The sequence below is a fragment of the Labeo rohita genome, chromosome 2 (genome assembly GCF_022985175.1).
Source record: "Labeo rohita strain BAU-BD-2019 chromosome 2, IGBB_LRoh.1.0, whole genome shotgun sequence".
NCBI classification, from domain to species: domain Eukaryota; kingdom Metazoa; phylum Chordata; class Actinopteri; order Cypriniformes; family Cyprinidae; genus Labeo; species Labeo rohita.
In genome coordinates, this window is record NC_066870.1 from 32,068,583 (window position 1) to 32,095,411 (window position 26,829).

At 35.5% G+C, this 26,829-nt stretch overlaps 2 protein-coding genes across 9 annotated transcripts; one reads left to right on the plus strand and one right to left on the minus strand.

Annotated features, from left to right (window-relative positions):
- The first annotated feature begins 1,519 nt into the window (after window positions 1–1,519).
- Window positions 1,520–9,346, plus strand: LOC127181931 (NACHT, LRR and PYD domains-containing protein 1 homolog). Its single transcript, XM_051136958.1, has 8 exons — window positions 1,520–1,650; window positions 4,146–5,862; window positions 6,398–6,470; window positions 6,835–6,977; window positions 7,065–7,086; window positions 7,130–7,221; window positions 7,692–7,805; window positions 8,443–9,346. Exons 1-8 carry the CDS (start codon window positions 1,638–1,640, stop codon window positions 9,344–9,346), a joined length of 3,078 nt encoding a protein of 1,025 aa, XP_050992915.1. The 5' UTR covers window positions 1,520–1,637.
- Window positions 9,347–12,441: 3,095 nt separating this feature from the next.
- Window positions 12,442–26,520, minus strand: gpsm2 (G protein signaling modulator 2). 8 transcript variants are annotated; one of them, XM_051095038.1, is made up of 16 exons: window positions 26,316–26,520; window positions 25,997–26,030; window positions 23,117–23,438; window positions 20,653–20,874; window positions 19,975–20,110; window positions 18,490–18,629; window positions 18,264–18,387; window positions 18,049–18,164; window positions 17,094–17,249; window positions 16,820–16,928; window positions 16,498–16,627; window positions 16,290–16,372; window positions 15,127–15,300; window positions 14,685–14,856; window positions 13,243–13,481; window positions 12,443–13,145 (listed from the first exon to the last, which is right to left on the minus strand). In XM_051095038.1, the coding sequence occupies exons 3-16, from the start codon at window positions 23,176–23,178 to the stop codon at window positions 12,996–12,998; spliced, it is 2,013 nt and encodes a 670-aa protein (XP_050950995.1). In that variant the 5' UTR covers window positions 23,179–23,438; window positions 25,997–26,030; window positions 26,316–26,520; the 3' UTR covers window positions 12,443–12,995. The 8 variants fall into 8 exon arrangements, with proteins under 8 accessions (XP_050951004.1, XP_050950995.1, XP_050950982.1 ...); XM_051095025.1 differs by having other exon boundaries at window positions 25,997–26,035; XM_051095031.1 differs by having other exon boundaries at window positions 25,997–26,035; window positions 26,266–26,520.
- Window positions 26,521–26,829: the final 309 nt, after the last annotated feature.

Consider the following 26,829-nt stretch of genomic DNA (forward strand, 5'->3'; position numbering starts at 1 on the left):
ACACAGCTATGTCATAAATATGCAACCCCTATTCAGCATTGCTGTTTCAGGCCACGTATGTTCATGGTAGGGAACAAAAATGTATTAAAACAATATTAAGCCTTTAGAAACTATTAAAAAAAAAAGAATTAGCTTGGGGTGTTACACACACACATACATACACCTAGTCCATGCATGTGCTGAAGTTGAGTAGCAAATATGGTAAAGTCAACAGAGCTCTCACAAAAGCTATAGAGAAGAAATAGTTTTATTATATTAGAAAGTCTAAGTCTATATGAAGATTTCCAAGACATTAAAAGTTCAGAGAGACACAACTGGCATCCTTATTTCTCAGTTTAAAGTGTGTTGCACCAGGAAACCTTTGAGGGTTATCATAATATGTTTGATCAGAGCAACTGAGAAAAATCTGCAATACAGCCAAAGACTTGCAAGATGACCAGATGAAAAGGAGGAAAAACATTTCAATGCATAGAGAATAAGAAGAACACTAGACAATTATGGATCAGCAGTATGTCTGGTGCAAAAAAAAGGCAAAGCTTATAAGCAGAAAACACCATCTCCATCGTCAATATGTTATGGAGTTGATTTACTGTAGCAGGAAGTGGAAATCATGACTGTATAAAGGACATAATGGATTCTATCAGGCCATTTTGGCAAGAATTGTGATGCCTTTGGTGCAATGACTGAAGCTAATGATTAGTGGACTTTCCTGCAAGACAATCATCCCAAAATGTACATCCAAATCTACTTATGCTTGATTTATGGATCAGTCACAGAATGTTTTTTAGTGGCCTGTTTAGTCTCCAGATTTAATTCTCAATGAAAATATTTGGTTGAATTTGAAGAAAGCAGTGGCAATGTGAAAACCAAAGATTCTTTGTGATCTGAAAGCTTTTTCAGGTGAGGAATGGGGGTTGAATAATTTTGAACATTAACATTTAGAGCCAATTTTATTTATTTATTTATTTTTATTATTCATCAGCTTACATTCTCAGAATTCTCATTTTTGCAGGTGAATGGAGCTGGTTTTGCAAATTTTTATTGCAACTGTTAGTGTTACCACAAATTAGAGCATATGTGTGACATATATATATAAATAAAAAAATAATAATAAAAAAAAAAAAAAGCCGATAATAGAACATATAGCACATGTATGCGATTTAGCTGAAAGACATAAGTATAGAGACAGCTAACCAAAAAAAAAAAAAAAAGAAATAATAGTCAAATAAGACATTTTGAAATAAGTGTCAAGAATTTTGAAATAGGTTAAATAAATGGCAGTCATCAGTAATCAAAACGTTTTGGGTGACTACCCCAAAGTTAAAATATCTTGTTTTGTTTTTATTTATCATCAAGAATTCAGGAGCTTTACGAAAAAATTCAGGTCCCTACGCTAAAAAAAAAACATCCATTTGCATCCCTCCTTTAGACGCAGTACAGTTAGAGACAACCCATGTCAAATATCGGAAACACGGAATGAGGAAATCCTGCAGCTCTTTGTGTATAGAATTCCGTTACACAGAGTGAATGTTGAGCTTGTGTTTTAGAGACGTTAGATTTGAGTTAAAAATAAGCCCCTGGCAATTATCACACACATATCAATTTAAATCGCGGATCAAGCTCTGCTATTCAACACGATGAGCCGCTTTGGTAAGTGAGAGAAACAGCGCGATCTAAATAATTGACAAATTTCAGTAGTTTGAAACTGTTTGTTTAAAGTGACTTATGTATGAGTTTGTTTTATACATCACTACACTAGCCAGGGGGGGTTCGGGTGGTTCCCCCACCCCATCCAGTCAAAGGTCCGGAATTTATGTACTTTTTGTTTTGTTTTTTTTTAATAAACAAATGTTCTTTTAATTAACAACGCACTTTTAAAGCCATAAAAAGTATTAAATACCTTAATAAATATAAGAAAAGTCTTAATTATAATTTCAAGAGGTCTTAAATTTGGGGACGGAAAGACAAAAATAGCGTTATGGATTAAATGTGCTAGTCGTTTGAAGCGGCGTTATCAGCTCGGATCACAGTTCAAACAGCAGCGGAGCGTTTACTACAGCAGATGCGTTTGCTCGCGATCACTAAACAGCGCTGTGAGAACCGGAGTGAAGCGCTTGAATTCGATGAAGAACACAATGACATGGCGATTTAACCAGATGAAACAGCGCTGACAAACAGGAGAAACACTGTGCGCAACGATAGTCAGAATCATTTAATATGGATTATTTTTACTGTAACACTGACTGCACTATGGTATTGCGGCAGAATTGTGGAACATATCGAACTGTGTTATATTAGGCTATTATGTAGACATGTATTAAGTCTATTAAAGGAGTAATGGAATATAATTACAGTATTTTGTGATTAATAGCGTTTGTGCATTTATACTAAGACATGCAAATACCTAGAAGCCATGTTGTTCATTTTTATACCATGGTATTGAGGTGAATAATTATTATTAATAATTTCATCATACAAAAATAAGGTGGTTCTCGGCGCCGATGGCCTTGTGGGCAGCGTGCTCCGGGCTTCCCGTGTTCGAGTCCCGACTCGGGGACCTTTCCTGCCGCCCATATCACTTCCTGTCCTTTCTGATTTGTCCTGTCCATAATAAAGTTTTTTTTTTTTTTTTTTTAAAAATAAGGTTGTTACAATTGTAACAGATGTTACTGTTTTTGATAATGAACATTATCTGAGCTGTAAATCAGGACATCATATTACTAGCCATTTTTTTTCCATATTAATTATTTCTGCAGGTCTTTAAAAAAAAAAAAAAAAAAAAAATATAATATATATATATATATATATATATATATATATATATATACTACGGTAGTATATATATATACACTACCGTTCAAAAGTTTGGGGTCAGTACATTTTTATTGTTTCTTTTTTTCTTTTCTTTTCTTTTTTTTTAAGAAATTAATACTTTTATTCACCAAGGATGTATTAAGTTAATAATTAAAAGTGTATTAAAAGTTAATAATAAATTATTTACATTGTTATAAAATATTTATATTTTGAACACTGTACTTTTTAAACTTGTTATTCATGAAAGAATCCTGGGAAAAAAAATCACAGGTTCCCAAAAATATTTGGCAGCACAACTGTTGATATTATCCAACATTGATCATTCTAATAATAAATCTGCATATTAGAATGATTTCTGAAGGATCATGTGACACTTAAGACTGGAGTAACAGCTGATAAAAATTCAGCTTTTCATCACAGGAATAAATTCTATTTTAAAGTATGTTAAAATAAAAAACATTATTTTATATTGTAAAAACATTTTGAATGACTTCATAAGAGACTTCTTTAAAGACTATTACAAGTCTTACTGTCCCCAAACTTTTGAACGGTAGTATATATATATATATATATAAATTTGCATAAATTTCCTTTTTTGATATTTGTATTTTGAAAAGGAGGAAAGACTGCATAGGGCTCAGAGGTTGAAAGGGGCCCAGAATGGGGGCTCAGAAAACTCAGTGGAAGGGTGTAGCATGGGTCAAGTAAGAACACAGTATATTCTCAACAGGGGCAGTTCTAGAACCGATTTTTCAGACTGTCATCAAAGTTTGTTCAATTTGTACAATGAACATGGGTTGGATTTCTTACTTTTGAGTTCTTAAAGTACACCAAATTAATAACCCACCATTTGGATATGTGTTAGTGCAAAGAATCTGTGATTTTATTGCACTGAAAATGTCATTCATTTAATTAAATTACTTATTGCTTTAGGTATTTGTGTATATTTACTGAACAAGGCGATATCTTGGTAAGCAGTTTGACAACATTGTAGTAAATATTTTTGGTGAATCAAAAAATCATGCTTATTAAAATACCATCACACATGATAATACAGCACAAATTGGTGCATGAGTAGTCAACAAAATCAAGTATCTGAACCTCATAGTTAAATACAAAATGAGTGGGAACTGAAAAAGGTCCACTTTTTGGAAAAAAAGAACCCCCCCCCCCTTCCGCTAGGCTGGCTACGGGCCTGACTATTGACAATAGATGAACTGTTGTTTTGCTGATGCAATTGCACTTTGATTGTTAACCACTTACATGTTTGTTACTGATTTGTCTTTTTTTTTAAAACCATTAATGTCAATAACTGTTCTGTTTTTCTGTAGGTTGGAGAGACATGATTCGTAAGTATAAAACATCAGTCAATGATAAATGTCAGTTTGTGACAGAATTTAATCTTCCATCTGTTGAACGTGTGGAACTGGCCGCCCATTATACTGAACCAGTGATCATACAGAGGAGCAAAGAGCAAACTGAGAAATGCTTTCGTAGATGGATGATGTCTGAACACACTTTTGGACTAACGCCATCATCTGGACTGTTATCAAATGACATCAGAATAGACCAGCTGTTCAGTCCTGACAGTGATGGAAACAAACCAAAATCTGTGATTCTCAAAGGAGATTCTGGAAGAGGGAAATCCTTAATGTTACAAAAGATCATGTTGGACTGGGCATCTGGAGAACTTTATTCTGAAAACTTTGATGTAATTTTTCTGTTGAAGTGTGATGAGGTGAAGTGTCTTTCTCAGGAGATGAGGTTGAATGAGCTCTTGAGCTGGAGTTGCAGCTTAACATCAGATCAGATTTCACAGATACTGGAGTTAACACCAGAGAAAGTCCTCATCCTCATTGATGGAATTGATGAGTTCTCATTGGATTCACACATTCAAAAATCATCAACCACTAATCCATCACAGGAAGCCCTACCAATGGTCACTCTTAGGAGTTTGTTGACTGGACAGATCCTGCCTGAGTCTTTCCTGCTGGTTACCACCAGATCAGATACTTTTACAGTGATGAATCTCCTCAAAGGACCTCAGCGTTTCACTGAGATTATGGGCTTCTCTGAGAGAGAGGTGCAGGAGTACTTCCAGAAGTTCTTTCAGGATGAGAAGCTCTTTGGGAATGCATATGAGTGTGTAAATACAAATGGAAGCCTCCTTGCTGCCTGCTCTGTACCTTTACTGTGTTGGTTGGTCTGTTTTTGTCTGAAGAAACACTTTACAGATGATGATCGTGTGATGAGAGAACTAAAGACAACCACCTCCATATATGTGCACTTTGTGTCCACTCTACTGGAGCATCATGACCAGAGTCAGTCTGTCCTCACCATGCTGAGGAGTCTGGGTCAGCTGGCAGAGGAAGGGATGAAGAAGCAGCAGGTGTTTTTCGATGAAAAGAGTGTAGCCGAGACTGGTTTAGATCCAGCTACTACTTTGTTTTTGTTTGAAGGTAGTTTAAAAATAAAAGACAAACAGGAGCCAGTGTTTAGGTTTATGCATTCCAGCTTTCAGGAGTTCTTCACTGCTCTTTATTATGTCTTACTGGATGAGGAAACGTCCTGGAGGAAACTCCGTGAGCTGCTTGTCAGGGTGGAACGGGGAAATGAAATCTATAGGTCATCACCAGCAAGATCATATCCCATGCCTTCAGTCATGATGTTTCTCTGTGGTCTCTTAAATGAGGAGATGAGCAGCTCAATCTTTGAAAAGATCAAGTGGACTGTTCCTCAGACAATAACACTAAAAGAAAGACTGGGTAGAATGATTTTTAGATTGATAAGGCATGGTGGATGTAGACTGTTGTTTGCTCTCCACTGTCTGTATGAACTCCAAGATGAGAGATTTGTCGGGGAAGCTCTGAAAACACACATGTTCATAGATCTGTCTGACATTTCCCTGAGGAGCACAGACTGTTGGGTGCTGCTGTACTGTCTTCAGTGCTGTCCACGCATCAGATACCTGCACCTCATGTCATGTGATTTAACAGCTGAGAAACTCAAGATTCTTCAGCCAGCATTCTGTATGTGTGAGAGCCTTTGGTGAGTGTGTATCCATTTAGAAAATTACCCTGCACATTTTACTTAAATATTGTATGAATTTCTTTGTTACTTGTACTTGCAATTACTTGGTATGTCTATCAGTGATGTGACAGAAAAATATATATGTTTATGTGTGTGTGTGTGTGTTTTACCCTTCTGGGAAAAATCATCCACCAAATCTGTTATTTATATAATAAAATTTGTGTCAAAGCATGTTAACAGTGATAGGATAATAGCAAGAGGCAATTATGGAAACTCAACTATGGAGACAATTCAGATTCTGTTGTAAAGCAGCTCTAAAAGACAGTAGCATCATTATTTAGCTCAAGTTGGTTCAGTGTTGGTTTAGTTCAGATTAATAACAGTGTGAAGTCACTCAATCAGTCAGTTCAATATTGATTCAGTTCAGTTGTAATATGACTGTCAATGTTGCCAAGCAGCTCAATACAGTATATATTCATGTGTACACTGACTTGTCAAGGTGTAAGAAAATACTTTTGTTCACTTTCAAAATGATTTTTGTTTTTGACTCAAGTTTGTCAGTGGAGCACCTGTCAGACACTGGAGATTTGATCCAGAGTCTTGGTGAATCGAAAATCTTGAGACATGTGAGGTAATTTAAACAGACTGTGTCATACATCCAATACAGCCATATAAAATATCAAACAATTGACCTGAATATAATGTTTTATTAGTTGTTTTAATTAATTTTCCGTGCTTCTGACTTGGTAGAGTTCGAAAGGACAAATACACTGATGAGAGTCCCAGATTGTCACTTGACCTGTCAGTCACTCATGGAGATGTCTCGTAAGAAACTATTGCACATACACTGTAATCTTCCTTTTCAAGAATAACTTTAGAATAATTATATAGTCTTATGAAAATGATGTATGTTTTCAAACACTGCAGTTATCATTCATAGTAAGTGCATGGTGTGGTTATCAAATGTTTCTGTATCTCTGTCTGTTTCAGGTTGTCTTTGAGCTCCTCAGAGACAATCCATCATTTCCAGCAGTATTAAACATCAGTCTTACATGTCCACAATCAGAGATATCCAGCACTGACTGGACACTCTTCTTAAAGAGACTCAGCAAGACAGGAAAAGTATCAGAAGAGTAAGAAAATTATTCATCTTGCCATTACACTATATTATCTCTATATTGCTGTTATTCATACATTTTTGTGGTCAAATATTTTTGCAGCTCTTCAGCTCTTGATGAGCATGTCAGTTTGCTGCTGTCTTCATTTAAATTTGCTGGTGTTGAAGACATTGGATCTGAATCTGGTCGTTCTGAATAAGAGCTGGGCTTCTGGGATCATTTCCCTCGCCCAGACCTGCACCAGTCTACAGGAGCTCAAGTAAGATGATTTGCATGAGTAAATAATGACTGACAGAACAGAATATTGATTATTCCACATTAAAGATTTGTTCATCATAAATAATACTTTACACTCACACTCTCTATGCTACAAGCTGAAATGTCACTAACTAAATGATAGCATGCATTGTGTGTATTTTAAAAGTTTTTTACTCATTACTGTTAATGTAACTTTAATATTGTAGTGTCAGTGTCTTTGAATTGATTTTGGAAGAGGGACTCATGTTACTGGAGACATCACTGACAGACCCACACTGCACTGTGATCATTAAAGGGTTTGTGTGCTTCAGTGGCTGTGTATTTGACCTGTCTAAAGATAATTTTTTAGGTAGAATTGTTTAGGAAGCTTGTTTTATCTTAGCTTTTAACATATCATGAATTGTGACAATATGGCCATCTCTTTGTATCACTGGTGCATTTGCTTATTTTGTTTTTGACATCTTTATCAAGGATGAAGTCCAGTAAACCCACTGACCAGTGCAAGGGACAGGACTGGAGTCACATGAGCTGTAATGAGAAAGTGGAGATTCACTTCAAACCAAAGGTTTTGAAAAAGCTGAAAGAGTAAGATAGTTTTTTACTTATATTTTTTCTTATTTGTTCTTATATGTTTTAGACTAAACATACAGCAAAAAAAAAGGCAAGACACTTTTGTGTTTAAATATGCAAATAAGGTATTATGTACTTAAATCTACATGAATTACATTACATTGCAATACATTACATTTCTAGAACAGAAATCTGAACACTGGATAAAGCCTGTTTCAAAATTCATTGTTTCATTTTGTTGACCTGTTAGAGTTACAGGTTTTAGGAAGGGATTTTGGATATTTTCTTTATAATCACTCCATAAATAAAAAAATACCATCAACATTCAGAAAAAGGAATTAAATGTTATAAATCAGGCGAATGTTTTATTAAAAAAAACCTTCTATAAAAACATTCAGAATACAGACAGGAATAAAACTATAAAGTTTGGTGTATCTAAGTTCTACTGAAGTGGAGATTTCTGTCTCATTTTGTGATAATGCCCTTTAAAGATAATGATCTATATGCATCTGTAGATTTTTAATAAAAATACAAGTTTAATAATATAAAAATTTAAATGTGTAGCTGGAAAAGTGGAATCATCTTATCAATGTTTATGTCTTTCTTTCATACATGTATAATCTCATTTGACATTATCATCTCTGTTCTCTAGGTTGAACATCTCTGACTCTGAACTGTCTGGACTGAATCTTCAGCCGCTCCCAGTGTGTCAGTCTTGTGTTCACATTGTTGATTCAGATCAGTGGGTTCAGGTGGAGCCGTCAGTCTGTACAGATGAAGGAGGGTCAGCATTCAGGATCAGCACTCCAGCGGGTCGATTCGAGTGCAGCAGGACCAGAATGCGATGGGTCTGTGCTGGTGACATCACTCTCCAGTACCGTGCAGTGAATGGACGTTTCCTCAGAGCAGAGCTGGAGAGGCTTCAGTGTGAGCGAATTGGTCCTGTGATTGATGTGACAGTGATCTCAGGGAAACTGGAGGAGGTCCATCTGCCTCATTACGCCTGTTTAGCAGAGTCAGACCCTGCTTTCAGAGATGCTGTGAAGCTCCTTACCAAAAGAGATGAAGGAATAGCTTTACAATCTGTAGAGTTGACCCGTTATCATGCCAAAATAGTCCAACCATCCTTCTCTCTTATAACTTTGATTATAAGCTGGTTCCTAACGTGGGAAGAACACTGTGATCATCTTATCTTCAGGCGGTGTAAAGATCCTCTCTTTCTTCACATCTACTTTTTTCCAGTGAATGACACTTGTTCGAAAGAAAAAGTCAAGCAGGATGAAAAAACAAGTTTTTTGATCAGACATCCCAGACCTGACAGGCCATTTCGGTTGAAAACACCTCACCTTCTTGAGGTTCCTGGTGCATCTGTCCAACCCATAGAGGGGATTTCATTTAGAACAGATATTGACCCAAACTTCTTCAAGGTCAGAAAACAAGAGCATGATGATGTACAACTGAATCTTATCAGAGAGGAAGACAAGAAGTCTGTGTGGAAGGCCACAATATGGAAAGAAGAATTTGCCCCAGTTAAATCCAATGTAAGTCCAAGATGAGCTGCAAAAATACTGATTATGAATGAGCTCTCATTCAAAAATATATAAAGAGCATTGCAGATAAACTGAACAGTTTAGTTTGACCAGTCAGGATGGTATGAGAACTATAATATTATGATTGGAACCAAGTTCAGCATGGTTTAGGTATTTTTCTTGTATAGTTTAACTTATTTACAACCTTACCATTTTGAAATGGATACATCTCAATAACATCACACCACATTAAAACCTTAAAATAATATTTGTATTTTATTTTTGTGACAGGTTAGCTGAGTGCAGCAATGAAGAAGAGCAGAAACCATCCAAAGGTTCTGTCTGTCTGTCTGTCTGTGAGAAATTGTTCAGCTGTGTCTAAACTGTTAGGATAAACTACCTTTGTGAATTTACATAAATGATGTATAGTAGAAAAATGTGTAATTAAGCAAAGGCTACTTCACTTTGTTCTGCTCAGGTCTGTTTGGCTTGTTTGAAAATTTGCATGGTTTGCATGATGAGTAAAAAGTTCCAATGTAACATTTCTTTTCTTTTTTTTTTTTTTTTCAGAGACACAATTTGTGGATGGGAACTATGCAGCGCTTATTCAGAGGGTTACTTTAGTAAAGACTATAGCAGATGAGCTAAAAAATAAGGGTATGATACATGATGAAACATTGTCAGAGATCAGAAAAGAACAAAGTAGCCAGGACAAAATGAGAAAGCTTTTTGAAGCACTAAAATCTGGAGGAGACAGAGTGAAAAATGCATTTTATTATGCTCTGAAAAATCATGAACCACACCTCTTCAAAGATCTAGGTAAGAGAATCTACAGTTGGTGTTAAGTTTATAAACTTGAACCTACCTGTATGGGTAATCTAATATAACCTGTCCTGCGTTTGATGGTAACAGGTGGTGACAACTGAAAACATAAGCAGCCTATATCTGAAGAATCAAACTACACAGTGAGCGCATCCTTTTGGCATTTGCATATTATATACTGTTTTAGTATAAATGACAAACACCTGCTGTAATATTCTAGAGACCAAAGCTATTTTTGTTTTATTTTTTACAGCTAATATTCTGTCCTTGGTGCTCAGCAGATAGTATTGTGCATTTCTGTAGTGCAAAAAGCTGCATGAATACATTATTTAGTCAAATGTATTTTTGAGATGAAAGTTTAGAACCCCAGTAAGTAAAGGGAGAGTGGGGATGGATGAAACAAGGCGCAGTTTCAATTTAAGCCGGGCTCACACACTACAGGATTTTTTGTCCGATTTTGCCCTTTTCCCCCTCCCAAGAATCGGAGCAAAATCTCAGCATGGATTATCTGGTAATGTGAGGCATTTACAGATCGAATCTTGCACCTCCCGATCTTCTCTCACACAAATCGGGGCCACCCCAATCATATCAAACATGTTTGATATTCAGGATCAGGTTGCTGATTGATTGGGCTGCCCTCGATTTGAAAAAGGGGATAGATATTATTTTTACAGATTAATTAAAAACCACTGCATGGATTTTTATCATTATAGGGCAGATTTGTACACTGCCAACACACGTTAATGTTCAAACAACATGAAAAAAGTGAACTTAGAATCCGATGACCCCTTTAATATTTTTGGGATTTTTTTTTTTTCAGATTCTAGATTTTCAAACAGTTGTGGTCCATGGTCACATATGTGACCTATCATTGCTGCCATTATCACAACGTTGATGTAAAAGCTTGCCATTACATAAAATTGCAGTTTTACGGTTTAATAGAAACCCTTTCAATAGCCAGGTATCTCCCTTTTTAATTTAAGTGAATAGTTTTTTAATAATCAGCTTAAGCCTAATTAGATTCATTTCCTTTACTCTTACCCTCTCCCTGTCACATCCACATAAAAACACAAACAATACACAAATAATGAATTACTTGCATGTCCAGATACTTTCCAACGTTCACTTAAACACACACACACCCATATATCCAGATGAATATTTCTGAATATATTCCAAAATTCACTTACACACACAGAGTTGAACTGCCGGTTGGATAAACTACTTAGAGTAGTCTTAAAATTTAGTAATCTATTTTTTTTTTTTTGCCAAAAATCTTCAACCAAGACACAGAAAGAGACATAAAAAGACAATAGATGGAAGATGCAAACACCTGAACATGAACATTCTAGAAGAAGATCCCAACCTTTTAAAGGAGAAGTCCACTTTCAGATCAACAGTTTACAGATAATGTACTCACCCCCTTGTTACCCAAGATGTACATGTCTTTCTTCAGTCGTAAAGAAATCATGTTTTTTGAGGAAAACATTTCAGGATTTTTCTCCATATAATGGGCTCCTATGGTGCCCCGAGTTTGAAGTTCCAAAATGCAGTTTAAATGTGGCTTCAAATGATCCCAGCTGAGGAAGAAGGATCTTATCTAGCAAAATGATTGGTTATTTTCATTAAAAAAATACAATTTAAATACTTTTTAATTTCAAATGCTCGTCTTGTCTTGCTCTCCCTGAACTCTGTGTATTCTGGCTCAAGACAGTTTGGGTATGTTGAAAAACTCAAAAAATAGTATTTTCTCCCTCAGTTTCAAAAATCATTTCAAAATCATTCTGCATCGCTGCATAAGTACCAACCCAGATCAACACCCTTAACAAAAAAGAGAAAACTGCGATATAGGATGATTTTGAAGTTTAGGAAGAACATGAGATGGGAGTTTTTTTGACATACCCTAACTGTCTTGAACTGGAAAAAAAAAAAAACAGCTGGGATCGTTTGAAGCCACATTTAAGCTTCATTTTGGAAGTTCAAACTCTGGGCACCATAGCAGTCCACTATATGGAGAAAAATGCTGAAATGTTTTACTCAAAAAAAAAAAAAAACGACTTCTTTACGACTGAAGAAAGACATGAACATCTTGGAAGACAAGGGGGTGAGTACATTATCTGTAAATTTTTAACACAACATTTTTGCTTCATGATTTTACATAGTATGATTTGGGAAATGACATGTAAACTACAAGGTACTAATTCACTTTTAGTAAATCATATTCATTGTTGGAATTAAAGAACATTGAAATGCTCCACTTGCCTGTAAAATGAGATTCAAACAAGAAACTTGCAATGCCAAATATTTCTGTACAGGTTTTATTTCTATACAGTTGTTCTATACAAATGTTACCATATCATCCACTTTGACATAGCTTAACCACTTTTTTATAAACGAAATGTGACATTCCAAAAAAAATAATACAGTGATATTTTTTGTCACAACTACATAACTGAAAGGTAACTAGTGGTAGTAACAATGTTAATAAATACAAATAAACCAACTGTTTTGTATCAAAAGATACATTTGTGAGTCATTGGCGTGATCATAATCAAAAGCAATGCATCCTAAACTAAAACAACCTTTAAAATTCTAACAAATGCAAATGTACAAAGAGCTTAAATCTAATAAAAAATTAAATTGTGTTATTTACAAAGACATTTCCACCAGAGTTGCTAAGTACAGCTGTACACAAAATGCCATTCATAGTCATGTAGCAGACACGGCACAGTTCATACTGATGGCATGTTACTCGACCATCATTGTGTTTGTATTGCCAGCGTGAGGTTTGTAATGCTCGTGCATGAGAAAGAGCTCATTTCTGAATATGGAGTTCAGAAGTCTTTATGTTTGATCAGCGGCAGGAGGGCAGCGTGACTCTCTGCTCGTCCATCCTCTTGGCCTGCGAGCGCATGATGAGGCTGAAGAAGTCTTCATCTGGGACGGTGGGGCCACGAGAGGAGGGCGGAGGAGGGGCGCACCTTTGATCATCAAGACGAGACCCCTGAGAGAGAAAAATGAGATGAGTGGCTACAGCTTTTCCTACAGCTGCTATTTTGAACTCGTTCTCTACTCTGGTTAATTCAAACACACATTCTCACCTGACACTTGACGAGCATGTCAAAGAACTGGTCGTCGGGTTCGGTGGCGTCTGTGCTGGCCATGACCTGGCTGAGGATCATCTGTCTGCTGCTAGTGCCGCTGTGTTCGGATAGTGTGCGCAGGCCGGGCAGACTGTTTCCTGTTCCTGCCCTCTGCTCGTCCAGCCTCCTGCCCTGAGCGCTGGCCAAGAGTCTGAGAAACGGCTCCTGACCCGGAGATGCAGCCGACTCTGAGAATGCTGGATAGACAGACATTCATTTTAAATGCAACTTGTTTGAATAGTCAAGGACATTCAGGGTTCGTACAGATGCTGTAAAATTTAATTCTAGGATTTTCAAGGACTTTAAGCACTACTTTTTTTATTTCTAAGAACTTTAACCAGAGATCTATTTATCAAAAGTCTTCCATTTTAAATAAAAAAAAAGAGAAATAGATAAATAAAAATATACTAATAAAAAAAATGGCAAAAACAAAGTGAAGCACATGCAAAGTATTGCTACTAAAGTATTACAAAGTTATACTGCTAATAGAAAATAAGATTGGCGGAATCACATCGATTGCAATCTGAACCAAATGACTCACGATTCGCCATCCAAAGTTTCGATCTAAATCAAATGATTCACGATCCACTTTTTGAAGTCCTGACCTGAATAATGATTCACGAACCATCATTTCAGATCAGGTCTCAGGATTGTGAATCATTTGACTTGGAATGGAACTTTGCATGTTGCGAATAATTTTTAGATTGGGACTTCAAATTGCGAATCATTTAATTTTAATCATTCAATACCCAAAATGACTCACAAACCTATTCCAATCTAAATCAAATGATTCACAATACGTACTCCGAAGGTCAAATCTGAATCAAATGTTTCACAATATGCGAAGTCCCGATCTGAAACAATGAAATGATTTGCAATACTTTGAAACAGTGAATCATTTTGTGACAATGATTTAACTGATTCAGATTTTCCTGCTTTTAAAATTAAGTCGTTACAAGCGATGTTGAAATTCAAAAATAATTTTAGCTACTGAACTGCTTGAAATGAATGATCATAGTCAGAAGTTTGAATCAATCGGAGCGGTTCCAGCGTAATTGACTCAATTGATTTGGTTCATCTGTTCCTCTTTTTGCATCTTCAGCCATGTTTACATGACACTAACATTAACTGAAATAAGCCAAAAAGGTATGTTTTTTTTTAATTGTGTGAATTTTGCATGAAAAGATATGCGCTTATTGACAAAATAAAACACTTATTCCTTAGACACACTTCAATAATTCAAGCACTTTTCAAGTACCTCCTCAGGAATATTGCTATTTTCAAGAGTTTTCCAGGCCTTAAAAAAAAAAAAAAAAAAAAAAAAAAATTCAAGTACTTCAAGCACTATAAGCACCTTGTACGAACCCTGCAAATTTAATGAATAATGTGGAAAGACTAACATTTCCTGATGGTTGTAGGTGGGGTGGTGGGCCGGGAAGCGGAGCTAGAATTGACAGACAGGTGGCTTCTCCCATCCTGTATGGCACACCGCTGGTCATCCATCCTGTTGCTCTGAAAACGACTCAGCAAATCAAAGAAGCCCTCGTCTCCAAACATGTCACTACTCCCATGCTGAGGGCAAAGAGGTCAAAGGTTAAAACAAACACCCTCTAAAGAACTAAGAACATATACAAATTTTATAACCAGTATTTTCAATTTATGAATCGTTCAGACCTTAAGATTCAAATGCAAGTCAACTGAAAGTAAAGGCATTTTAGACGTGATGCAAGTTATTACATTATTTTTTGATATTACATGGACTTTCTCAGATCAGGAATGTCAAGTAATAAAGTAAATACACAGTCTTATTCTATGGGTTTTAGTAAATTGTGGTTTTAGTACTTTGTTTGGAGGAGCTTCCCGTGTGTTGCTGGTATCCTGCAGGATTTTACTGGAGCTGCTCTGCAGTTTGTGCTTCTTTCCTCGGAAACGATTGACAAAGGAGAGCTTTGAGGACGACTTGGCCAGTGATGATTTGGACTGCTTGAAGAGGATGTCACTGGTCCACTTCTGACCCTGCAGGACAGACATTAAATTACTCCATGAATCCATATGCCGAGATTTTAACTGATTACAACTAGAAATAGAGTTTTAAATCAGATACAGTTGGAGTCAAAAGTTTACACACACCTTGCAGAATCTGCAAAATGTTTTTTTGTTTGTTTTTTTTACCAAAATAAGAGAGATCATACAAAATGCATATTATTTTTTATTTATTTCTGACCGGAATAAGATTTTTCACATAAAAGACATTTATATATAGCCCACAAGAGAAAATAATAGTTGAATTTATGAAAATGACCCCATTCAAAAGTTTACATACACTTGATTCTTAATACTGTGTTGTTACCTGAATGATCCACAGCTTTGTGTGTGTGCGTTTTTTGTATTGTTTTGTTTAATGATAGATTTTCATGAGTCCCTTGTTTGTCCTGAACAGTTAAACTGCCTGCTGTTCTTCTGGAAAATCCTTCAGGTCCCACAAATTCTTTGGTTTTTCAGCATTTTTGTGTATTTGAACCCTTACCAACAATGTATGATTTTGAGACCCATTTTTTCACACTGAGGACAACTGAGGGACTCATATACTATTACACTCACTGATATTTCAGAAGGAAACACAATGCATTAAGAACTAACGTAAGAGTTAACATTAAGAGTGAAAGAGTGAAAACTTTTTGAATTTGAGGATCAGGGTAAATTTAACTTATTTTGTTACACCGTGCAGGTTGTAGTCGATCTCTTTGTTCTCAGTTAAGAATCAAGTGTATGTAAACTTCTGAACGGGGTAATTTTTATAAATCCAACTATTATTTTCTCTTGTGGACTATATGTAAACATCTTGTGTCAAATATCTTATTCATGTCAGTACTAAATAAAAAATGACATGCATTTTGTATGATCACTTTTATTTTGGTCAAATAGTTAATATTTTGCAGATTCTGCAAGGTGTATGTAAAGTTTTGACTTTCCACTTTTAGACTTTTGACTGTAAATACACTCACATTTGCATTGATCTTGTCAGGTGTGAGTTTCATCAGCTCTAGGTTCTCCATACTGTGCCGTCGGCTCATCCTGGGTCTGGCTCCTGTAAAAAACAAACCAATCAATCAGTTGAAAAGCTTAAATGCAATAGTTCCATGCTTTATTCCGTTGATAAATTATAGAAACTATGGCTGAAGGGAGTGCTAGTGCTTTGTGTGACTGCTGTACCGTGCAGGTTGTAGTCAATCTCTTTGTTCTCAGAAAGTACTGAATTGTTTGTGCTGTAACTGAGGCCGAGGACCATCTGAAGATCTGAGACGTTCATGCGAGCAGTGAGCTCCCCACTACGATCACCAGTCTGTAAACAAGACAATCAGGGCATTTAATTAAAATACATCCTAAGAACAATAATAATCTTATTCAAAATGTATAAAACACTGATGCAGTTTAGAGCAAGACTTTTAGAGGTTTTACAACAGATTTCCTTTTAAACAAATATCAAAGGTACTTCCAGATATGCCACTACTGATGGGTCTATAACAGCACGTACCTCTTTTGCGATTTCCAAGTGCTTTTCTGCAAAGTGCATGGCCTGGTCATGATTCCCTAGTGCTGTATGTGCATTTCCCAAACTCCAGCAGGCCCTGCCCTCTCCGATCCTGCAGAAACATTACTTCCGTGATGAGTATACACATATTATGCTTTATAATTGTTTTTTGTACAACTAATTACTACTATTTTGAGATTATTGACATCAGCAAGGGGATATTGGGAATATATCAGTTGGCCACTACTAAAACATGATTTCTTGTGTGTGAGAGCACCTGTCATTGAGATCCTGAGCGATGATGAGATGTTTGAGATGGTAGTCGATAGCTCTCTCATAGTCCTGCAGCAGTGTGTATGTGTTGCCCAGACTGTAGCAGGCCTGAGCCTCCACCGCCAGATCCTTGAGCTGCCGTGCCAGCTGTAGAGCTTTCCTGCACTCAGAACACCATCATTGTCAGAGCTCATCCAGAGTTTTTTTTTTTTTTTCAATTTAAAATTAAGACAAATTAAGTCTTCCTGTTACAGGGTGGCCCAGAGAGAGGCTACAAAGGTGTACACTAAATTAAATGTCAGATACAGTTTGTTGTGTAGCCAAAATACCACTAACATATAGAAAGTTTGTATGCATAATGTGGGACTTTTATTTATAAATAAGGCCACATTGCACAGGGACTCTTGTTTTGAAATCTGAGTTCTATACTATAATATGAGATTGTGGACTAGTTAGTTTTCATATTCAATTTTTTTTTTACACTCAGCAATCACATTTTAATGAATATATTATAGTCCTTTTAAGTTTGACTGTCACATTAGAATGTTTCACAATTCGTGTTTTTCCATCCACAAATTTAACACCTAAAAAAGTGCTAATTACGCTTTTAGTTTAATCATTTAAGACTTTTTATGGCTGTAAAGCGTTAGTTCACCCAAAACAACTGACAGCAATGCAAATTATATGTCCACTGATGTTACATGCACTATTTTACTGATGTTCTTGCTGCCTTTCTGGGCCTGGGAATGTTTCAGTTGAATTGCTGTCTACGCAGGGTTAGAAAGCTCTTGGATTTCATCAAAAATATCTTAATTTGTGTTCTGAAGATGAACGAAGGTCTTACGTGTTTGGAACAACATGAGGGTCAGTATTTAATGACAGAATTTTCATTTTTGGGTATCTTTCCTTTAGTAAATAATTTTTTTATTCTTTAAGAAAGATATTAATATTAAACTCACCTGTAATGTTCTGCAGCCCTCTCAAACTCCCCAAGGAATATACAAGCGTTTCCCAGGTTGCAGTAGGCTCTCCTTTCTGCAGACCGGTCACCAAACTCTTTAGCGATAAGCAAACGCTGCAAGACAAATGGTTCATACACTGCAGTGAGTGTTTTTGTACAGCCTTACACTGTTATTAGTATATCCATAACCAAATGATGACACTGATCACTCACCTGTTCATGAGAGGCCACTGCATCCCTGAAGTTTCCTAGAAGGTAGTATGTGTTACCCAGGTTTCCGTAAGTTCTGCCCTGTGCTGCTCTGTCTCTGAGCTCCTTCACAATACAAAGGTTCGCCCTGAGCAATTGGAGAAAAGGAAGATGTAAAAAAATAAATAAATAAATTTTAAAAAACTCTATACCACACACACAATAAAATGTCAATGTTGGTAGTACTCACTCGTAGTACTCAGCGGCTTTTCTAAGTGCTATCATGACCTCCTCAGGAAAGTCTCCAGGTTCTGCTCCACTCCAGCAGACACTCTTCCCTTTGGCGTGGTACACGTTTCCAAAATTATAAAGTGCTCTGGCCTGTCCCACCTTTATGAGAGCAAGTAAAAGCAAACTGAATAAATTAAAAGAAAGAAAGAAAGAAAGAAAGAAACTACAATGTACTAGCAACAATGTGCATCTTACAGAAGCTTGTTTATAATAAAAACATATACACTACCAGTCAAAAGTTTTTGAACAGTAAGTTTTTTTTAACTGTTTTTTTACGTCTCTTCTGCTCACCAAGTCTGCATTTATTTGATCCAAAGTACAGCAAAAACAGTAACATTTTGAAATATCTGTACCATTTAAAATTGTTTTCTAACTTAATATATTTTAAAATTCTATTTATTCCTGTGATTTCAAAGCTGAATTTTTAGCATCATTACTCCAGTCACATGATACAGAAATCATTCTAATATTCTGATTTATTATTATTTTTGTTGAAAAAATATTTTTGTCACTTTCATTTTAAAGCATCCTTGCTAAATAAAAGTATTTTTTCTATAATTCCATGCCCTTCCCCCAAAAAAATATCTATACACTGACTCCAAACTTTTAAATGGCATAGTGTATAATGTTACAAAAGCTTTTTTTCAGATAAATTTACTTAAATTTACTATTTAATAAAGATAAATGAACTTTCTATTTATTAAAGAATCCTGAAAAAAAATGTACTCAATTGTTTTAAATATTGATAATAATATTAATAATATATTTTTTTTAACTGCAAATCAGCATATTAAAATGCTTTCTAAAGGATCATGTGACACTGAAGACTGGAGTACTGATGCTGAAAATTGAGCTTTGATCACAGGAATAAATTACATTTTAAAATATATTCAAATAGAAAGCCGTTATTTTGAACAGTAAAAATATTTCACAATATTACTGCTTTTGCTGTATTTTAGATCAAATAAATGCAAGCTTGGTGAGCAGAAAAGTTTAAATCTTACAGTTTAAAAATGTTTGACTGGTTGTTTATATACAAAAAATAATTGTGATTTTTTTTTTTTTTTAATCTCACAAGTTTTACTTTTTCAGATTCACACAAACTTTAAAATTAACATATTCAGCAATTATTAATTTACATGCATAAAACATTCTATATAATTACAGCATTCATCAGACCCTGCCTGCATCCATTGGGTAAAAGACTGTGAAGTATTGGATTTGTTTCTCACTTTACAAGCTCATTTTTCCAGTCAATTTCAGAGCTTTCAAATTCAGCACAAATAAAACTGTCCCATCAGAATGAATTGCTAGTGTTGTAGCTTTTTTAATTTACAAGCGTCTCTGTATAAAAGCATCAATGACTAATGCTAAGTGAATAAATGTAAATGTCACCTGTTCTATTATGGTAATGTCAATTGTGTGAATTAAACAAATCACTCACCTTGTCGCCCAGTTCCCTGGCAATATCTAAATGTCTCTGGCAGCAGACCACCGCTTCATCAAAGCGTCCCAAAACCTTTAATGTGTTCCCCAGGTTACCGCTGGCTTTGGCCTCACCAAGCCGATCCCCGGTGGTTCTGAGAGAACAAATCAATGCCGTCGTTAACTTTTTATACAAATATTATACGATCACAAAGATCATTAATCATTGTTACTTTAACCAAAACAACTAAGCCTTATACTATCATTCAAGTTTGTGGTCAGTAAGATTTTTTTGTTGTTATTGCTTCTGAAGTAGTGCTCTTATACTCACCAAGGTTGCATATTTATGATTAAAAAGAGTAAAAACATTGTCAAAATTACAATTTAAAATATTTTCTAATGTAATATATCTAAAAAAAATGTAATAATTCCTGTGATGATGAAGCTGAATTTTGAGCATCGTTACTCCAGCTTTTGTCACGTGATCCTTCAGAAATTATTCTTATAGGCTGATTTGGTGCTCAAGAAACATTTCATACTGTTATCAACATTGAAAACAATCGTACTGCTTAATATTTTGTGAAAATTGTGATTCTTTGATAAATAGAAGGCTCAAAAGAACAGAATTTAATATAACATTCACTCACGCCAAATTGTTAAACATTTGGGAAGCTACATTTGCTGTGTGTAAGGATACCTAGTTAGTGTAAGATCATGGTGGTGGAACTCCAGAGCTTTGCTGTAGTCGTGCAAGTGAAAGTAGGCATTGCCCAGTTGACTGTAGATGGCACTCAGAACCTGTAGATCTTCTGTGCCAACCTGCATAGCGGCCTCGAAGAAAGAAACGCCGGCACTGTAATCCCCCACCTTACACAGACGCTCCCCCTCCAGAGCCAGGTCCAAACAGGATGCCTCCATCCTGCAGAGGGCAGAAAAAAACATTTTTTATGAATGTTTGCATTGTAGTTTTACTGTCTTTGCATTAACATCAATAGAAATATATCAAGAAGGTAGGATGTCATTAATATAGAAACCAATAAAATCTTTAATGGATCAGATTTAATAGATCTAATTGAGAAAAGTCACATCATTGAACATTTTTTGTAAATGTGTCAGTTTGACATGAAACTTCAATTTAAAAATGTGTAAACCACACAAAGATGTGGTTTCAAAGCTTGTAGAATATCATTTACAACTGAGGAATAAAGTTTTGGCATAAAATTTCAGGGAAATGTGACTTTTTTTTATATTGTTTTTTCACTGTATGTTAGGGTATATACACAACAATATACGTCACACATCAGCTGTGTGGATTATTATCAGTTTAGTAAACAAATACTGGTCAGTGTACAGCCCATGAACTCTTTATAACTTATTTAAACAATAAAGCTAAATGGAAAAAGAAGCAACACAAAAATTCACTACCAGTCAACCCGACACTGCATAATATGTTTCAACCAGGCCTTGCAAATATTTTTTACCAGTTTTCCATAATAAATCCTTACACATAACCAGAGTTTGTAGAGGCCCTACCTGGTGCCTTTACGTCTGACACAATCAAAGAAAACTGAACATGTGAAAGGCATCTAAAATGGTTCGTTGGCTCCTTAAAAAAGTCCTCCGATGGGGCTGTAATCTCTAAAACCATACGTCCCAAACACCCATACATCACGAAGAGGCTTCCAATCAACCCAATTCTTCACCAGGAATTACACCACTACAAACTCGAATGATTTTAAAAAGAATATTATACCCAGCATCATACAACGTCACATTGGACGTCTTTGAGGGCAGAGGTTGAAGATGGCTTTGGCGAAAACTGTCGTGCTCAGCACTTGAACGGCTAATCTGATTGTGTTTCTGCTTTCCACTGTCGTGTGTGATTAGCGGTCACACAGAGAGGGACACTACAGAGATTAGACCGGCCGCATTTGCTTCTGATGTCATGAAACACATATTGTCATGCGACTACACAATTGAGAGCGCTTCATCTAGAATATAAAAATCTGAATCGATTTGCATAAAAGAAACTCAGAAACAGTGATTGTAGTTTCTCTTATTACAAACAAAATAGCATGATAATAACCTTAAAAATAGACATTCAAGAGTAGAGAAATGTAACAATGCCAAGGTCATGGGTTCCCAAGCAAAGCAAGTGATGTTAAAATGGATACCTTGAATGCAATACAAGTCAATAAAAGCATCTGCCAAATGCATAAATGTAAATATTACTATATATGCATTGCTAACAGTGTGTGAGTGACAGATGTTTGCAGAGGACTGACTAAAAGATAAAAACTAACTCAACTCACGGACTGCAGAACAGAATATGGGCAATAGTCATAAATGATTCACAGTGTTATTAAATATTGAGTAAACTAAGGCACACCTGTTTTCTCTCACAAACAACTCCACATTAATACCACCTTGGAAATTTTATGTTGCAAAATCATCTATATCCAACATTTGGGTTTATTTGGCTGCTAGATTTCTCTCAAAATTTCAAACTGATAATGACAGTAAAATTCAGTCAAAACCTTCCCAATCTAAACTTTTTTTTTTTTTTTTTTTTAGACATAAAGGAAGATGCAAAGGATAATGATGACAATCCATTAGCAATCCAAATACATTGTATGGGTAAAAATTATAGATTGTTCTTTTATGTCAAAAATCATTAGGATATAAAGTAAAGATCATGTTGAATAAAGATGTTTTGTGAATTTCCTAACGTAAATATATCAAAACTTAATTTTTGATTAGTGTTTTGCATTGCTAAGAACTTCATTTGGACAACTTTAAAGGCAATTTTCTTAAGATTTTGTTTGTTTGTTTTTTTGCGCCTTCATATTCAAAATTTTCAAATAGCTGTGTCTCGACCAAATATTAACCTATCCTAACAAACCATACATATATGCAATGCTAAATCTCAATATCACAAAAATTTACCCTTATGACAGGTTTTGTGGTCCAGGGTCATGTTTAGAGTCTATTAATTTAATATAGTGCTAAATAAAAACTATGATTACGTGGCATGTGAACACAATTTTGGTTAATTTTTTTTTTGGTCTTTATGAATGAGTAAATACTGGGCTAGCTCTAAATATCTTAAAGGGTGCATTACAACTGAAAAGAAAAAAGTAATTCATGTGTTGCAAGCCTACCTGTAGTGGACAAAGGTCCGGTTCTCATTCTGCATGCTAACCACTGCACTGCTTGCAGCCATTGAAGAGCATTATGAAGTACCGATCCGAGTCAAGTCCAGAAAGTAATCCAAAAGAGAAGATTAGTGAACTGTATCCCAGTAAAAAAAAAAGTTCAAAAAAAAAAAAAAAAAATTTGGAAACACTTCCGAAGTCTTTGCCGTTTTACAGTGCTGGAGTCCAATGCACTACAGATGAGCTTATCCTGCTAATATTCACCACATGGGTCTGGGAAGTGTGTATTTGTGTGTGTGTTTTGTCCAGGATGCTCTTCCGGAGCTCTCTGTGAAGAGAACACAAGATGCCGAGTGTGAAGCCTCATTCTGTGTGTAATGCCATGGCAACTCCCACTAAGCGGTGGACACATGCAATGGAGGCAGATATTAAGAGTGTGTGTGCCAGCTCTGTATGTGAAAGCTAATTCAAGGGGCCCAACAATGAGAGAAAGCAAGAGCGATTGGCCCATAAACAGAGTTGATTTTCTGCCATGCATGCAGGCCGATACCAAAGCATGAAAGAAAATGCATTCAGGTTTGTGGCAAGAGAAGGATTTTGCTCACCCTTCTCTTACAAAGCCCCACAGATGTGAAAAGAATCATAGCAGGGGAAAAAAAGACAACTTTCAACTCAAATGGTAACTGTCCGTCACTTTCAAACATGTTTTGTCTCTGTGTCATTGCCAAACTAATCCAGAAGTAAGATGATAAGCTTGAGGAACCACAGAGTTCACTGAAACATTTAGTCTATATTTAGCATTTCAGAAAGATGCAAATGCTGCACAATGCCAGTGCGGTCTAAAGTCACAACAAAATGGAAGTAGCAACAGATTTTTTTCTTCTGTATTGTGACATACATTCGGGTGTAACGGGTTACTGTAAAGAGAAAAAATGCTAGACGGTTGTTGATCAATCAATTGTTAGATGTATTTTGAGATATAGGTGGCAATATGGGTCAATAGTGGAATAGTGGAAAAGACTACAGAAGTCCAGCATACGTCACCAAATTTTTTTTAAAATTTCATGCCAACTTGTGCATTAAATCCACATGAACTACATCCTATTTTAATTTCATAATGTGACATTTTTTGAGGAAACTGGATGTTAAATGAGTCAGGCAGGACTCTACAATCAGGTTCTGGAAGTAAAACAAAAATCATAATGCTTTATTTTTATTTGTAACTTCTAAATAAAGACAGATCTATAGTCACCTGTGAGGTCAAAAGTCAATTAGGGCCCTATGAACACATAATATTTACAACTGCTCACAAACAAACAGAAACTTAAAGGTCTTCACAGCAACCCCTCAAAATAAAAGTTCAGTTTAACGTGAAACCGTGACAGAAAAAACATTAGTAAGTGTAATGACAGTACTACTTATAAAAAAATTGTTATTAAAACATTATTTTTAGGAAATATTTACTAGAATTTATTTACCAGAAAAATGTAAAAACACAGTATAGGTCCCTATGATTTCCAGTTATAAAAAAAAAAAATAATAATATTTGGATGAATTAATCAAAAGTAGATCATTACATTTAAATCAAATCATGATATGGACTAGTATCTCTAAATATTAAGCAAAAGACTATATGAATCGATCATGTCAAAATAAAAGTTTGGTTTAACCTGAAGACATATTGTTTAGTAGAATGCACATACTACTACTTCTACTACTACTATTTTTACTACAATTGTTAAAACTTTATTAAGGAATAATCACACAATATTTATTTCATGTTTCAATTTTAATAGTAACTTTGTTTGCCAAAAAATAAAGTTTGTTTAATTTTCATTTGATTAAAAGATAAATTTAATTAATATTTTATGCCTTCATTTGATAACCAGAAAAATATTGTAAAAAATATTGTAAAAATAAACTTTAATAACTTAAGTTGTTTTTATGCATTCAAATAATTAGACATGCCTAAACGGAATTAAAACACAAGGTGAGAAAAAATAAAACATTGCATAGGGCACTATACATGTAATTATTATTAATTACTGAGGCACCCCATTTTAATCAATTAGATATTAATTACATCAGGAATACCTGCCTTTATAATTAAAACAACACAACTCAGCCTAATGTCTAAAAAGAATAAAACATGGAACAAGATGACACTTGGTCAGCAGTGAAAAGCCAAATTTTCTTAAAAAAGTAACCATGCTCAGTTTCAACCAAGACCGCTGATAAACTGCCTGCTAAAACATGTAACAACATTTGTCCCAAAGACCCTCAAATTCATTGTAGTCTCATTCTTCATTCCAAAGAACAAATAGAACTCCAAAACAAAGAGTCGGTTACAAAACTGGTTTGCGTGTCATAATTCTAACAGAAAAACAAGTGTGCTTCAAAAAGTACCTCAGAGGCAGGTTCACTTAACAAGATGAGACATGAACAGAAGTTAGCAAAAAGACAGACACAAGCTGCACCTTCCATGACACAAAGGAAGTGATGATGACTTCAGTCACTTGACAGCTGTTACTGAGGTTCTCACCATTTAAAGACCCCTTTTACAGACACAGTGTGTCTTGTAAGCAACTACTAATAAACATTTGCCAAATTCAGCACAGTGCTTTCCAGTACATTGTGCCAGGAGGATAGGTATGTTAGACAGAGAGCATTGTGAATAAGAATATTGTCTGAATACAGAAAGTTTAAGTTATATTTCTACATTTCTAAAAAACAACAGCAAAAACATGCCAATGCCACAGTGTCAGCAGTGTAAAGACTCTCCCATGTCTCACTCCCAAAGCAAACAATAAAAGAAAGCCCAGGATTAAGCCAGAGAAATATTTATACAATTCATACTTAATGTATAAAATAACACAAAACACTAACCTTAAATATGCCTAACACGGACTTCCGTACAGACCTGAACTGAACACAGAGGAAATGCACAAACATTATTACATTGCTGATAAAATAATGTAAATGTTTAACCATATTAATACTTGAGGGCACAGAAGATAACCTACTTTTTAAACTAAACCATAAACAACGCACGTTTTATTTTAATGAAAACAAAATAAGGTGTTTAACAAAGTTTCGCGCGCGCTGCAGTTTAAATGTTGGCTTTTAAACTGATGTTTTGTTGTGTAAGCTCTTACAGTCTGTTTTAACGGTCGTTACGGGCCAAACTTCAGTCAATCGTACTCACTCAAACTCCTCCGGTTCCCCACTGATCCTTCTCTCGGTTTAGTCTTTTACTACCGATAGAATCGATAACACATATCAATAAAATCCAATCATAGTGTTAAAACCGATTAATTAAAACCGTTTTCGTTTAATTTGTACGTTCGGACTCTTCGAAGTGGTGTGGAAAGAAAACTTCACACTAACCCGGACAAAGGGGGCGTGCTGAGGCGTGGCCGCAACTCGACTAGCCAATCAGAACACAGGATTCAAATATAACCACACCCCCTATGAATCACCAATGAAATTTGAATTTTTATCGTTTTACTCTGAGGGAAAACACCTCTTTGTTTTGCATAACTCCTAAAACACTTCTTATGAACTCTTATGAAGTAAATCAACGGAGGCCATTAAAACGAAACGATCATTTTCCAGCTATTTTAACTCTTTAAATAAATTAAAAAAAAACGTTTTGGAGCAGGGCTGACTGACTGACAGCTGATCTTAAGGCTTCTCGTTCTCATAGCAACCACCTGTTT